General features: G+C 35.3%; 1 protein-coding gene across 8 annotated transcripts; it reads left to right on the plus strand.

Annotated features, from left to right (window-relative positions):
* Positions 1-2,803: 2,803 nt before the first annotated feature.
* LOC133298245 (uncharacterized) lies at positions 2,804-15,037 on the plus strand. Of its 8 annotated transcripts, XM_061497510.1 has the most exons (8): positions 2,804-3,025; positions 3,103-3,170; positions 3,838-3,916; positions 7,597-7,635; positions 9,483-9,512; positions 10,188-10,431; positions 12,723-12,819; positions 14,649-15,037. In XM_061497510.1, exons 6-8 carry the CDS (start codon positions 10,261-10,263, stop codon positions 14,903-14,905), a joined length of 525 nt encoding a protein of 174 aa, XP_061353494.1. In that variant the 5' UTR covers positions 2,804-3,025; positions 3,103-3,170; positions 3,838-3,916; positions 7,597-7,635; positions 9,483-9,512; positions 10,188-10,260; the 3' UTR covers positions 14,906-15,037. The 8 variants fall into 8 exon arrangements, with proteins under 8 accessions (XP_061353494.1, XP_061353491.1, XP_061353492.1 ...); XM_061497507.1 differs by having other exon boundaries at positions 3,103-3,188; positions 9,483-10,431; XM_061497508.1 differs by having other exon boundaries at positions 7,597-7,646; positions 9,483-10,431.
* The last annotated feature ends 1,821 nt before the right edge of the window (positions 15,038-16,858 follow it).

A 16,858-nucleotide genomic window follows, 5' to 3' on the forward strand; every position in this document is an offset into this window, starting at 1 on the left:
AATTTCGTGATCTTTCAAATTTTGAAATTTGATATATTTTTTTTTAAATTCAAATCCTGACTTTTGATTTTGATTTTGATTTTTAAAAATTGTATCGCACAATATTTACGATTCACCGATTCACAACTGAATCGTTCTATTCCACGATTCAGCAGGACGATTCAGTGCAAAAACGATTCAATGATGCAGTTTGAATCATTTTCCCTCGTATCGGATCGAACCATGCGATACGTATCGTGTATCGTGCGATACTAACAACATTGGAATACACCTTAAAACTTGCATATTATCATCGGTGACAACAATAGACCTAGCAGTCTAGTACTATGGCGGTAGCCCATTGTCAAGGCCCACATGTTCATAGTTTTGGAAGCCAGGTCCTCGTAACGTGAAGGTCATTTTTAAATCTTATTTTGGGCCCAATTCAATCCTTTCGTATGATACCAATGTTCGGCTTTAAGACACAAAGTTGGATTACTCGTGGCCCGAAGATACATTGTGGCTCTTTGAGTTTAGTAATTTCATGCTTGAGGAAAAAAAGTCAGGCTGGTGTTCAGTATGAAAAGAATCCTCGGAAAGGGTAGTTGTTCTCACATTTGGGCTAGAGTATGAGTGCTAAATGTTGTCCTTTCAGGGGCGGGGGCGTTTGGTTGAAGAGAAAATTTTATGAATCATAGAGAAATATGGCGGGGGCGTTTGGTTGAAGAGAAAATTTTATGAATCATAGAGAAATGTGATTAGTACGGAAATGGTTGGGAAGTGAGTTTGGTAGGAAAATGTAAAAATAGTTATTTGGTTGAGAAAAATTTTACCGGGAAAATTAGGTAACTTTTGTAAAGTCTATGTTTGGCTTTTGGTTAAATATAGATGGGAAAAAAATGTGCTTTTACCAAAATAACCTTGTAAAAATATTCTTCTTCATTCATAGCAACCACCGTCCCCCCTCCCCTTTCCAATTTTTTTTTTTGAAGACCCACAAACCCCACCGCCTGCCAATGACCACCTTCCCTTCCCCTAGTCTCCAAAATCACAGCCACCACAGACCCATTAACAAACCACCATCTATACCGGTAACATTGTCAACCAACCATCAAAACCACAACCCCATATTTCTTCTCTCCGAACCACCATCGTCCTTCCTCCTTTTCTTAAATTTTCTTTTTCTTTCACAAACGAACCCCAACCACAGCCCCATCTTTCTTTTCTTATTTTTTGTTTTGTTTTGTATTCCACAAATCCCAGCCACACTATTTTCCGTGTGCCTCTGTGCAAGTGTTGGTCTTTGAGCAGTGACAACTTTAACAACAAAAGCAAATAGATTTGGTCCGATATTTTCCTTTCGCACGCTAAGAGAAGGTACGTTGGTCTTTTGGTTAAACCACAATGTCAGCAAATAGGCTGCTTTTCAGCAATACCACATGATGAAAGGGAAAGTTTTGCCGGCTAAATTGATGAAAATAGATATGCAACGGAGAATGGTAGGATAGTGATTTAAGTAGGTAAGTATGGAAGTTGGCTCAACCAAACATTGTTACCTTCTATTCTCACTTCTCACTTACTCATCTATCTCAATATTTTCCCCAACCAAACACACCCTATGTGGCGCGTTTGATAGATCATGAATTTTTTTTATTGGGAATTACAATTTCCAGTGAGAAAATGAGTTTTATAACCCTATTTTATAATTATTTATTTTTTATAACCCTATTTTTTTTAGTAAGGAGTGCCTGCTGTGAAGAAGGGCTTTAGCCCTATATTCAAAAAAGCCATTTTAACCCCAATCCCTCATCAACGAGAAAACTTTCAGGGGCATTTGGTTGAGGAGAAGATTTTATGAATAATAGGAAAATGTGATTACTAGGCAAATGATTGGAATATGAGTTTGATAGGAAAATGTAAAAAAAGTTGTTTGGTGGGATAAAATTTTGATGAAAAAATTAGGTAACTTTTATAAAGTCTATGTTTGGGTGTAGGTAAAATATAAATGAGAAAAAAAGTTATTTTTACGAAAATAACCCGTTTTGTTTTTACGAACCGGCACCAACCACATAATTTTATCATCCAATGAAGTCCAAGCCACCATATCCTTAACAGGCAATCCATCGAACAAGTCCAGTGCAGACACCATATCCCCACTCCTGGCATACGCAACAATCAACTCGGTCCAAGAAACCACATCCCGTTCAACCATTTCATCAAACACCATGCACACACAATGCAAAAGCCCAGATTTCACATACATATCGATCATGGTGTTGTTGACATACAAATCAGAGTAAAACCCACCAACCAACAGTGTCTGGGCATGAACCTGCGCGCCCAAACTAGGATCGCGAACGACGCCACAAGCGGAAAACAGAGTAGAGAAGGTAAATGACAGAGCAGAGCAGAGAACGCACCCAATTTTTTTTGTTCCACCGAGTTACCTCCCACAAGGGGTACGCTGGTCTTTTCTTTAGGTAGCTAAGTGAGCAAATATGGTGGTTTTCAACAATACCACCTTGTAAAAGGGCAACTTTGACCGGCAATCTCGGTAGAAAAAGATAGGGAAATAGGTTTGGTAGCAATCACAGTTAGGTAGCTAAGTGAGGAAGCTAATTCAACCAAACGATGGTTTCATACATTTCCACTTCCCATTTATCTATCATTCTGAAAAGAATCCTTCAATCAAATAGCCCCTCGGTACAAGGGAATTTTATATTGGAATTTAAAGAGAAATATAAAAAAAAGGTGAAAATGAAAATATTTTTTCCCTTATGACTATTGAAAATTTTTCCCTTTAACGATCTCTCGTTTACGGGGCTTGGCGGTGGCGCGAGGGCCAAAATTATTGCACCCATTTTACACTTTCTCTCGTTCAGTTGTTTTCCACGACACCCACCGTTTTTTTCTAGAAAATTCAAAATGCTTCGTCCCTTTCTCAAAAGCATAGTATAGTTTGGGTTTGTTAGAATCAATTAAGCAGGAACGCACTTGAAGGAACCACACATTACAGCATTCTATTTTCTTCTTCACATCATTCATTGTAAATTTCTCTTACACCCGATTGCATTTTCGTAATCCATATGGAGCCCTAATTTCGAGTTTTGTGGTATTGCTCAGATTCAAAGTGCAACACGTATCAGAATTTGGGTTTCATCAGAAATGGAAAGATGAGGATCTGCAATAAGGTGAAAATTCAGTTATGGGTATGTTTTTTTGTGATAAAGTTTGAAGATCATTTTGGGTTTTGAAAAGGGGCTAAGAAGTTCTCTTTTTTTCAATGGTCATTGGTTGTGAGTTTTCATCGTGTAATTGGGACTTATCCATCATTACCTGAGCTAAAACGTACCTTTTTATTGTTAATTTTTTTATTGATTCGTGTTGTATAGAGTAGCTTGGGGAGACTGATTTTGAGGATTTTATTTCTAGTATACTAAACTGTTTCTTTAATTTAGTGTTTGTTCTGGTTGCCCACAAGCTTTATGATGAAATGCCTTATATTTGACATGGCTGAATGACTTAGTTTATTTTTTTATTTTCTAAATTGTAATGGGTGAATATTTTCTAACTTGTAATGGGTGAATGATGAATTCGTTAAATGAACATAAGCATAGGCACTGTTGGGATGCTGGAAAGTAGCAAAATTTGGTTCAGATATATTGTCTTTGCTGTAAATGGAAGATTTGCTAGAGTTTATGAGAGCTTTATTTCTGGCTTTATATTGGTGTTTGAAGTTGGGGAGCTTTATTTCTGGGTTTATATTTGTTTGAAGTTGGGGTGCTCGTATTGGGTCTTTATGAATGTTCCAGGTCTAAATTCATGTTTTGTTTATGTATCTATGATCTTGTTTGATAGATACATATGGTGCCTGCATCCCTTTTTCACGCAACACCCTGCAAGTGACCGCCAGCTGCAAAACTCATATGCCAAGACAGTGAGATTCAACATGTTTCACTATTTACTTTCATAAATTTTCAGATCATTAGCCGCACCAAAATTAAAAGATGTTTGTGATAATATCTGCTCTGTAGCTAAGAAAATAGTCCTATTTCAGTTATTTCTAATTTTTTTGGCAGTGGGTTGGTTACTACATACTAAACAATGAATGAGCTTTCCATATTAGAAGCTTCCCTCAATATTTGTTTTCTTTCATGTACAAGTTTTAACTAACGGTAACATGTAGCCTCGTAATGAGTACAGTAAAACTGTATATCACATAAGATAGCTAATGTTTATTTTAAAAAAACAGTTTTTTTTTTTAAAAAAACTCATTTAAGAATATTTATTTTACCCCGCTTTTATAGTTAATATTATACGACTCTTTTTTTATTAAAGTAAAGAAGTGGGAGCACCAAAAGATATGCTTGTAGAGGTAGCTTGATGTTGAATATTATGCAAGTTCGATGTTGAAGCTGCCAGCATTATTGTGGCAATTACTTTGAATGTCACCTGGGTGAACAACAGGAACCCAGATCCATGGTACTGTGAAAAAGTTGGACAATAAAAATTTTGCTCTGTTTTCCAATGGATTTAGAATATTTCTGTTTGTGGATTCTATCTTTTAACTTGTCCTGTTTATGCTGAAATGATGAGATATTTCATAGACTGTTTTTAAAATTTGGCGTAGACTATTGTTAAAATTTGGCATGTTATTTTTTTTATAGACTATTGATTTTTTTTTTTTTGAAGTGTAAACATCTAGTCCGCAAGGTGTTTTAGTTTGAAAAGAAACATATTTCACCCTTTCATTTGGTTTCTCATTTACAATATATGTATATATCTTGTTTTCTTATTGTTATCAGGAATGGTAGCAGCCTTTACCAATAGCTTCATATTTTGAGGAATTTTTATTTCTAATATGATTTGCTCAGCCACACCAAAGGTCACATAATTTATTCTGTCACTCGCAAAGAGGATGAGCATCTGATTGTTTTTTAAATGAAAAAAATATTACATTTTTGGAAGGCTCACAGGCTGGCCCTAACCCATATGGCTTTTGGCCCATGCGGGCCTATATCATTGTGGGCTTTTTGGCCTTGCGGGCTTTTTAGCCCTAACCCACACGAGCTAGGGCTAAACGGGTCGAGCTAGCCTGTTTTGACAGCTCTAAACAAAGCTCTCGATTCATCGCGCCTATCTCTATAGATAGCTGCTCCGCTATATGATATATCCAAAACCCTCTCTTATTCCTTCACACTTTTCGTTGCCTTCCAATTCCGTGTAAGGTTTTATCTCTCTCAGCTTCTCTATTAATTATTGTTTCTATTTTTAATTCATTGATTCTTCTCAATCCAATACTTATCTGCTTCGCCGTCCTCCACTCTGTTTCCACGCACCAGAACTAATTCGCCATAATATTATTCTTTTCTGCATCTGTTTATGACACTTTCACAACCATAAACCAGCTAATCTATCATATTACGTTCTTAATATTCTCACCAATTTTGATGCGTTAATCACCCCTTTGTCTCTCATAGTCTCATTATCAGTGTGATAATCTATGCTCTTTGTTTACGCACCTCACTGAAATTCAACCCTGCAGAAAATTAGGTTTCACATGTAGCCACAATCCAAACGGTCTCCGACCAGATGCCGATAACTACCCAATCAGAAAAATGCTTCTTCATGGCTTGGTCCTTCCTGTAATGATTGTTTCTTCCTCCTCCACTCCCTCTTCCTCTTTGATTTGAAATATGCCCTTCCCTTCCTCCTCAGAAATGCCAGATTGTTCCTTCCTTCCCCTGCTTCTGGTATTGCCCAAAATCCCTCTCCCTTCTGTTGCAGAAACATGGAATTGGTTATTATCATCCTCCTTGTAGGAATCTGTCAGCTTCTTCATCCTGTGATTTTTCCAAACACCCCCGGATTTTGTGAGGGGTCTTCCGTGCATTTTGTATCGTACCTTTGTGTCGGCAAAATTAACCATGATTTTGCAATATGATTTACTCATGTTTTCTCTGCTGTTTTTAATGCTGCATAGGATTAAAGCATTTTAAATATCATTTTTTTTTTGGTACCCAAGATAAAGTCTTATACTAAATTTTTTTGACCATGTGATATTATAGGCCAACAGATTTAAATCCGTCCTTTCTGTTTAATAAATCTTAATTATACATATAGTTATATAATATTTAGAAACACAGTATTTACTCGTGTATATGGGCATCTTGTTATTGATAAATATCTGTCTGAGATGTGTGTTATCCAAGAAATATGCAAAGTTGCAAACATCATTATGTCATATTTATATCAGTACTAGTGGATTTTTACTTTATTACATGAAGCTTTTTATCTTCTTTTTTTAATTAATGGTATTCTGGTCCATTCATTCATTTTAAATTTTGAATAAGTAATTCATCAACATTAAATTCATCTATCTAGCCCATAATTGGTTAAAGTGTTAAGTGTTCCCTAATTGCTTCAGCTTCCCCATGCACCAGTCATGCTACTTCTTATTTTTTATTAGCTTTTAGTGATGATTAGCATAGAATTATGTACTGCTAGCCTGCTACTTACTTGCCATGTTTTGAGTTGTTCATGATATATCTTAACTCTTGTTATATCTAATTTTCTGTTTTATTGACCACTAATGAATAATAACACCTTTGTATATTTCTTTATATTTTCTGTTTACTTTTACTTTTTCATGATTCTTCTGGTTGGCCTACAAATTACTTGTAGAGGGAAATGCTGTGTTAATTATCAAATTTCTTCATTTTGTTTCATCTTTTAATCACTCTTTGCTCTCTGGATTACTGTTGGACAGGATCTGCCGACAAAGTAGTTGATTAGAAACTGTGCCCTTGTCTATGGCATTTTTTTTCTTTAGATAGTTTCCATTAACCCGTTTGATTTCAAGCTGTAAATATTTTAACTCACACATAGGAGGTAGATAGATGAATGGTGATTTAATCACACATGGCACTGGTATTACTATTAACCCAAAAAGACTTTATCTGCAATGTTATTTGACACCTTACTTAATTACAATCAGTGTTTATCTGGATTATTGTTGTATGGTTAGGACTAGTTTTTTAAGTTTCAGTGTTTATCTGGTATTATTATTGTTGTAAATATGCATTACCTATGAATTTTCCAATCTAGAGAGATGATGACAATCCTGGTTGAATTTGCAATTAATTAAAGCAAGAAAAAGGGTTAGAATTGTTGTCTCATTTAATTTAACAATGTAGTCTGAGTACCTATATTATCTCTCATAAAATTTATGTTAAAAAAGTATTGGAGATCTGAGTTAGAAATGCTTGCGATGGAAACTCAGATTTGTATCCCTTTCTGTTCCACAAAAACTGCAGGGGTTCTGATCTCACATGCTTTTATTTATTTAATTTTTTAATAAGCGACTCACCTACTTTGAGAGGGGTAGATTCGAAACCAGAAAATATATCCATCAAAAGGATAAAGAGCAAAATACTAGATCGATAAATTGTCATGGCTGACACCTTAGTTTTCTTCAGACTTTTACTTTGTAATTGCTGCCGAAGTGCTTTATGTAGCCTTTAATCATTCATGACTTGAATGCTATTTGTTGTTGATGATTGAGGTCAACGTAATTGACTATTTCATGAAATTGTCAATGTGATTCTTGTCTTGCAGTTTGGACTTTGACCACACTCCTACAACTGGTGCCATCAGGTATGAAAACGGTAAAGTGAATATTTTGGTGCAACTCTTTTTGTTTCATTACCTAAGATAAGAGTTTCTACTTTGCTATTATTTTTCCTTTCCTCATGTCAGATTATACATTTGTGCTCAAACCTTTTATCTAGGTGTCTGAATATAGCAAAAATGGTCTTTTTGTTCTATATGTCACGTTTTCTGGAGCAATTTTCAGATGACATGCACTGTATTGTAAATTTTGAAATAGAAGGATCAGGAAAGATGAAAGAAAGATATTGTCAGTTATCACTTTTGTCAACGCCTGTCTGATATTATGCAAAAGCTAATTAAATTAATAATAAATGAGAGTATTGAGACTGCTTCCATTGTATCAAAAATAAAAAATGTGACTGCATCCATTGTACCAAAAGCTAAATAAAATATTATTTTTAAATTATTTTATTTATTGTATTTTTATTAAATGAATAAAATATCTTAACATATTTACCATTAAATTCATGTCTGGTTTTTTATCTTCATCATAACTAAATTCATGTTTTTTCTTTTATCATTAAAGTTAATATTTGCGGTTATCTTTTTTTATTAAATTTAATGATCTTAAATTATGTACAGTTAAAGCATAAATTATGTATAATTACTATTAATTATTGTCTAGATCCTTTTAAAATTATAAGATTAAGATGCTTAATTCTGTAAAGAACTTTGGGATACACCACCCTAAAAACTAGCTCAAGGGGTGGGAGTGCCCAAGGCCTTATAAAGGTCACATTATTTGCCCATCCAATCAATGTGAGACTATATATCTCAACACGCTCCCTCACGCAAGAGCTCTTTGGGTTAGAAGGGTGGAATTGCACAGGCCCAATTTTTGGTTTACCTTTTTGTGCTTTTTATTTTAATTCCACTTTTAAAGTGCTGGGGGACGGTGAGGCCCTGATACCATGTAAAGAACTTTGGGATACACCACCCTAAAAGCTAGCTCAAGGGGTGGGAGTGCCCAAGGCCTTATAAATGTCACATTACTTGCCCATCCAATCAATGTGGGACTATATATTTCAACAAATTCATTTGGAAAATATAAAATTTCAAAACAAAATGCCAAATGCACTTCAAGCGTCAAGACCCAGAGAAACCCGAGGACATGTTGAATTTGCTAAGATCGCTTGCTGCTAATATTCAACACCTACGCTTTCATGTAATTAGGAGTACCATGCCGCAACAAAAAGTAAACCTAGTTTGATCAATGTTATTATTTAATAGCACGCATACCCATCTGAAGTCTATATTTTTGTCCATTTAGAATTAATTATTTAAAAGTGTATACTCATTCACGTAAAAATGAAATATGTAATAAATATGAAAGATATCTGAGAGATATGCAAGATATATGAGATTTGTTTATGAACGAGAAAATAGGACAGTTTTTATCTTGATAAGGATAAAGATAATTACAAAGTGGAAGTAGTTGATTGCCATGTAACGTATGATATATAACTACTAGTATTGGGGAATTGTTTGAGGCATAAGTAGGGATAGATTTATAGGTTTGGTAGAGATGTAGGGATAATGGTGAGGAGTTGTGAGATACAGGTGATTGAGAATGGCCACAAGTATTATCCTGTAATCTTGTTCTCATAAATGACTCTTCTCATCTGCGGATGGAGGCATGTTGGGCCAAACCACATTAAATGGTGCATGATGTACTTATAATGTTTTTCCTAATTATTAATATTCCCCTAGCATTCTGACCTACAGGGAACCTACTTCACATAAAGTTGTTAAGTCATATATTCCTCCTGAAGGTTTTTTAGCTCAAACTCTTCTACCTACTTTTTTTAGCTTACACTATTTTTTGACTGCAGGAGCGATTTGTAAAAAGAAGACAGCATCTTGTGGGCCCCAATTCTTCCACCTTAAAGTTTTGCTATTTGTGATGACTAATTTAAATTCAATAATAAAGGTAGTGCATTGATGAAGAATAATTAAGGTATGAGTAAGCACAATATGGCTTTATGTCAAATTTATCCCCTCTTCAATATTGTTTGTTAGAGATCTATATGCATACGACTTTTGAAATACAACTACAACTTACCAAAAACACAACATAAGGTAAATACGAGATCACAAACCGCCTTGCCTAGCCTTCGTGTTTATGAAATCAATAGTAATAATAATAATTGACAAACAGCTACTATCATGTTTTTATAACTCTAGAGTTGATGACACTAGACATTTCCTTTCGGATATTGGACCACACCCTGATAAAGACACAGAAATAGCTACTATCTTAAAGCTAATTAATTATATAATTGGGCTGTCCTTACTTTCTTTGATCTTTGCAAGCCACTTCATTGGCTTGTTATGCAGAACACACCTTTTCTCATTCAATTTGATTCTCAGATTTCTCTCCTCCTTACCATGTTTCGCAACACCCATTTTCATGCAATTTGATTTGAATTGGATTTTGTTGTAATTTGATTTGAATTGGATTTGTGGCTGTTTGAATTGAATCAATTCATTGGTTGTTTGTGATACTTTGTTCAATGATGGAATCAATTCTCTTGAAGGCTATTTGTTCTTTCTGATGTCAATAAACTTTCAAGCTCTGTATTTTTTGGGGGGATTGACTGGTGTGACTGAATGGGGGATGAGGATAAGACAAGGAGAGTCGTTTTCGTGACTGTAGGGACTACTTGTTTCGATGCTCTTGTGAGAGCGGTGGGTTCCCAGAATGTTAAACAAGAGTTGGTTGCGAAAGGGTATACACACCTTCTCATCCAAATGGGTCGTGGATCCTATGTTCCTACAAAGGTAGTTTTCAAACATTTTCAATTTTTGTTTTTAGTTCATTTTCAGATCTAAAGTGCTTTCTTTGGTTGTGCATTTTCATTTATAAGTTATGACTAGATTTTAAAATCAATAATATGGAATTGTCACTTGAACATTTGCTGAATGATCCTTCTAAACTTAACTTAATGTCATGACTGTTGATTGGGGTGGAGAAAGTTTGAAGAGTCTTGGAGATATTTGGGTATTGCAGTTTTAAGAGAGAATGGCGGAGCTGTAAAACCATGTTGGTTCTATAAATTGATCATAAAATGGATTTTGTTCATTGCATTGATCACAGGGACATTCAGATATGAATAAGACTGATTTTAACAGTATAAATGGAATGAAACATGACCAATGCCTTGAGTGGAAACTTTAGAACCATCAGCTAAGGTGACAAAACGAGGAACATCAGGTGGAGAAGAAGAGAAAAGTGATCGATTACTAGCTACATGGTCGGAGGCCCCTGAATCAAGGATCTAGGAACTTGAATTATTACCTGTATGAGAAATACACATTGTAGGATTACCCGTATGAGCGATATTGGCAGTAGAATACTGATTCTGCTTTGTTGCCTTTAATTAGAGGTACTCTTGGAACTCTAACTCTGAAAGGGTAATAGATGGTTCATCGGATGGAGCATCAGATCTCTTGTCTTGTTTTGGGTAATACTAACTGACATTAATAGTTTTATTAGGAAAACCATTAATAGGGTAACAAGTCTCCTGAGTGTGGCCTTATCTTTTACAGGTTATACAATAAAGATTGCTACCACGTCCTTCACAACCGCCTTGAGTTCCACAAGCTCCTCTACCGCCACGTACTCCACATCCATCACGAGATCCCGAATTGCTTACTAGGACTGATGTGTCAATTGTGTTGGAGCTTGAGTCTGTAGGAGTAGGAACCCTCAAGAGACGAGTAAAGATTGCATCCATGGAGGATACCTCTTGACTGATCAGAAGTTGATATTGCACATGAGCAAAGTTAGAGTGCATTTCACGAAGAACCAACACTACATGCAAGTTATTCAATTTGTTTAACAATCCTTGATGACTGTCTTCCTGCAAAAACATCTTCAACTCCTCTATTGCAGCCTGTGTCTGAGCAACAAAACTAGTCATGTCATGATCTGGTTGTCAGGGAAGCCAATTTCTAGGTTGAATCATACAGGAGCTGAATGTCATTAGCAAATAAACTGCGAGCCTTGTTCCAAAAAGTAACACGTCTTAAAAGCCCTGAGATTGATTAAGATAGTAGGTTTCACAGACTGCCATACAAAGCATATAACTGATAATCAAACCTCTCCCGTTGACTCCTATATGTTGTGGGAATATTGGAAGCTGATTTTTCAATATGGTCAAATAAAACTTTGACTGAGAAAGTACAGTTCAACGGAGGATGACCAAGCCAAATAATTCTTACCATTCAACTTCTCAGATGTGATTGTGGGAGAACTAAAGAAGGCATACGAAACGGGAACAGTACTAGTCGGGTTGGTGACTCCAGATGACTGAAGAATCATGAAATTAGGAGAGTCACTTGTACTTGAGGCCATAACTGTAACGCACTTAAGACTTGGGATTTTTTATGGCTGGAACAGAGCCCAACTCTTGATACCATGTTGAAAGAGAATTTCTAAATGGTTTGAAGAAAATACCTCATCCTCATTCATCATATATAGGATTTACATTCTATAATAAAAGGAAATAAAATAAAATCTAACCAAATCTAACTAAATAATTGTATATACACTATCCCTAAACCTATGGGATCTATTTCCTAAAATAGAAGATACTATTAAGATATTATTCAACAGGGTATATGAGAGGAAGAGAAATAGAGGATTCCAACACCCACTTACAATTGCTGAGTAAGCATCATTTGGTTAAAGGGAAATCAAATGGTTAGAGTCACATTGATGGCATCACGCGAGGTGGGTTACTAATAGCCAGTGGAGGATCACTTTGGAATCATCTTGGAAAGTTTGGACTCTTGGGAGAGATCCAAAACCTCTCAAATTGTTCTGGATATCAGTGTCTGTTTTGTTAATTTCCAGTCTTGTATCTTTCATTTGTTCTGTAATTTTCCTTCCCAATTCTTTAATTTTCCTTGAACACTACAGTGAAATGCCCATTTTGCATCTGTGTTTGGATTCAATATGATTAATACAAGTTTCCTTTTCAAATTTTGTCGTATCAGTATCCTTTTATATAGAAGATACTTCTATTTCTACCGAGTTTATTATTCTTATATTAACTTTTTTGTTGCAGTCTGAAGGAGACAGTTCATTGGCCGTAGACTACTTCACTTTTTCATCCAGTATTGCAGACCATCTCAGATCAGCTTCTCTTGTTATTAGCCATGCTGGTATGCTTATTACAGCATGTCTTTTGCATGCTTTTTTACTAATTATTATGTAATGACAAACGCGTTATAATTCTCAAGTCTACACTGTTAGTTTATCTGTTACTTGGTCATGGTGGCTTGGATTCTGCTCTCCCATCCATTTGGGAGTATTAGGTATTGTGATTAGTGATTTATTGTTAATGGTGTTTGGTTAATATTTGATGACATTTTCCTTTGAAACAAACATGGCTTAGAAAACTACTGGTTCAATGTAAGTGGGTGCAATTGTACTCACTGGTTCAGCAAAAAAAGAGATAATGAGAAATGAGAAGCAGCTGTCATCACAAGCTGCCAAACCGGTGAAAGCATGAGATGTAGGTGAGAAAGATTTTTTTGGCTCAATCAAAACAGGAAATGGTAAAAATTTTGCTATGAAATTATTCAGAAACGACGGGCTTGTAATGATAAAAAAGAGGGTATGGTGCAGTGCATGATGTCAAAAACAGAAATTATTTTACGGACTTGTTGGCTTTGAATTTATGCATTAGTAAGTTATAGAGTTGAATATGATTTGTATTATTTTTTCTTATTTAAGAATCATTGTAGATTTTGCTTTATCATTCCTTCCTGCGTGGCCCACAAACGAAGTGGAAATGATTACCAAATTGCATTGGGGTATATTTTTTAAAATGTATTTTTCTGAGATGATGCTGGCATGGATGATTATTCCATTACTAACCAGGTAGAAAGCATTGTCATTCCATTCACCAAATGTTCTTCGGATATTTGTTGATAAAATCATGTGGTAAATAATAACTTGAAAAGAAACACATTAGTTTGCTGCTTCTTATGGGTAGCTGTTTTTTGGTTAAAGTGGGAGGTCGAAAACGAAAAAGAATGTATGACTAAAGGAAATGTTGGGTATTCAAGTGTGATGAAGTCTCACATTGGTTGGTAATGAGTTAAGTGAAATTCATATAATTGGGAGGACACATGAAACCAATATCTTTAAGGTTTTGAGTTGAGACGTAGTGTCGGATTCACTTTGTGATTGGTCTAGTAGATGTCCTCTGCCATGGGCTGCCCTTGGCCCGCTTGACAATGTTATTAGAGGAGGGTTGTGTACTTGGGCCTGTGGTACTCTGAGAAGGGAGCATATCGATGTGGGTTTCACACTTGAGAGGGAGATTGTTGGATTCAAGTGTGATGAAGTTCCACATTGGTTGGTAATAGGCTAAGTGGAGTTCATATAAATGGGAAGACCCATGAACCCAATTCTTTAAAGTTTTTAGTTAAAATGTGATGTTGGATTCATTTGGTGTGATTGGTCTAATTTAGCCCAAAGTTGTCAAATGTGGATTGCGGCATGTCGTGGCCAACTCCGAAAAACGCTATAGTGGGTTGCGGTTGCTGAAATAGCCGAATAGATATATGACAGAAATAATGACAAAAAGAAACATTTTTTAAAGGTAGAGATATAGCAGAAGTGACAGAGAGAGACACATATAGACTAAAAACCTCTTAAAAATTTTCTGTTACACATTTAAATTTGCACAAAATTGACATGACTGCAATATGACCGCGATTTGGACGCAAATGCGATCGCAATGACTGCTATTGCGTTCCGGTGCAGCGCGACGCGGTTTCTTGCGGCGAGGCACCGCAACGCCCATACGGCGCGGCTCGCGGTGCTATTGCGGCGCAATTAACTACTATGATTTAACCCATTAGTGGTTGTCCTCTGCCATAGGCTCCCCTATACTGCCTTGACAAGAAAATTTAAGTTACCTCTGTTTTTGTTGTTATTTGGTGCTTGGGTAAGTAGCTGTAACTGTTCTGATTTTACGCAGGGTCAGGTAGCATATTTGAGACATTGCGGCTGGGAAAACCTTTAATTGTGGTTGTAAATGAAGATTTGATGGATAATCATCAAAGTGAGCTTGCCGAAGAACTTGCCGACAGAAAGCATCTGTATTGTGCCAGTCCTCAAACACTCCATCAGACTATAGCAGATATGGATTTAAATTCTCTCCTTCCTTACTCTCCAGGTGATGCTACACCAGTGGCCAAGCACATAAACAGATTTCTTGGTTTTTCTGATGATTGATCTGAAGGCTTTTTTTGTTTATTATTATTTACGTTAAATCTCTGAGGGACGATAATCGATTCTGGTAATATTTGGATGCCCCATATATTTTAATTTTGAAGTGTTAATGCTGTATTGGAGATCATATTCTAAGCAAGCAATTGATGATTTTGGATTCAGCTCTTTTAGGAACTCTTGTACTTTTATTTTTATATTCAATGCGTAACTTTTGCGGGTTAAGTTGTGACCCTCAAATTTTTGTCTGAGGAAGATTGCGTAGAGAGGAAGAACTATGTGCCGCACGTTGAAATTCTTTGCTTAATGTAATGCTTTGTTATTGATCAATTGGAGATGAATGGTAACCTGCTAATAGCAAATATCAAATTTTATGTTAGATTCATTATGGAATAGAAACTAAAGAGGATTTTCTTCTTCTATTTTTGGACAAAAATAATGCTAAGCATCACCAAGAGACAATTCTTAAATTGAAATTAAGGAATATAAAGGGAAAATTTTTAGATTTAAAGCCTGTTTGACATTCCTGTTTTTTTAACTATAATTTATTTTTAAGTTAAAAAAAAAGAGCTTAAAAAATTAATTTAAAAGTTATTTGGTGATTATATAAAGTTTTAAAAGTTTTGAAGGATGAAAGATAAAATAAATGATTAGGGATTTAGTGTAAATGATAAAATTTATAAATAAAAATTTAGAATAAGGGTAAAACTATAAAATAAATGAGTAGTCAAAAAAGCTAACATATATCTTAAACAAAAAATTAACTTTTAATTTTTTTCTCCATTACAAAAAAAGCTTATTTTATAATAAGAGCTTTTAGAAAAATTTGTTTGACCAAGTTTCTACTTATAAGAATAGAATTTTTTTTTTTTTTTGGAAATATTCCAATCGGTTCATCGCTTCGCAACTAATCCGATTCGGTGCGGGTCCAGGATTAAGGCTTTAAACCCCTTCCAAAGGTGGTACTGGGAGGATTCGAACACATGCTCTCTCCCCACCTGCTCAGCTCCCATACGCCAACTGAGCAAGAAATTTTTTTTTTGGTTACAAATAAGCACTTAGAAACTAACTCATGGTCTCTAACAGATTAATAATTGCTTATGCTTAGTCAATAACTTATTCTTTTGGTCTTGTAAATTTTTTTGTACTAAGAATATAATTAGCTTCTCCTAAGTCTTTTATATCAAAGTTCTTTATGCCTAATAATACCTCTCAATCGTTTCCAATAAAAAGTATATAATTTGTATAAAGTACAAGAAAACCTACTGCCATCCCTTGAATCTTTTTATACACACACCATTAATCAGGACTTTTCTTAAAGCCAAAAGATTGATTGTTTGATCAAACCTAATAGTCCATGATTTGGATGCTTGCTTGAGTCTATAAATAGACTAATGCAATTCGCATATCATGTGTTCCTATCCAATTTTTCCAATACTTTTTTTATTTTGTGGACTATGTGTGTAGGGGTAAATTTGCAAAAAAAATATTAATGGGGACATCATGGTAATTTTTGAAATAACAGGAAATTTTAGAATTTCCTTAAGTTAGGGGTGGAAATTTAATTTTTAAAGTTTAATAGAGCCTTACGTAGTATACAACACCTCATTTTAAGAAGTGTGCACTTAGTCTACTAGGCCATATGATCAAAATCAAGTGTGTGATCAACACCTCATCTTACAATGCATTTTACTCTGAGTTATCCATCTATTTGCTTGTGGGGTGACACTTTTGCCTCCCAGCTCAATAAACTAGTCTGTTCTGGATTAGTTGTTTTATACCTTATATGTTTCCAATAACTTCCAGATACCAACCACACCTCTGAACTTCACCCCAACCCAAATATAGCCCATCTCCTACATCGACTTTCCAATGTTTTCTCCACTCCTTCAACCTTTCCACCCGATCAACCAAATAACCACGATATCACACTCCATACAAATTTGTCCGTACTCTCAT

Source organism: Gastrolobium bilobum, unplaced genomic scaffold (assembly GCF_033153095.1).
Source record: "Gastrolobium bilobum isolate Gb01-03AN ecotype WA unplaced genomic scaffold, APGP_CSIRO_Gbil_v1 utg810, whole genome shotgun sequence".
Classification (NCBI taxonomy): domain Eukaryota; kingdom Viridiplantae; phylum Streptophyta; class Magnoliopsida; order Fabales; family Fabaceae; genus Gastrolobium; species Gastrolobium bilobum.

Excerpts from the sequence above, each read along its gene's own strand:
- LOC133298245 (XM_061497511.1), top strand. The coding sequence starts at position 10,261 with ATGGGGGATGAGGATAAGACAAGGAGAGTCGTTTTCGTGACTGTAGGG. Across the intron at positions 10,435-12,722 it reads CCTATGTTCCTACAAAGGTA|TCTGAAGGAGACAGTTCATT; the intron begins GTTTTCAAACAT and ends TTTTTGTTGCAG. Across the intron at positions 12,820-14,648 it reads TCTTGTTATTAGCCATGCTG|GGTCAGGTAGCATATTTGAG; the intron begins GTATGCTTATTA and ends GATTTTACGCAG.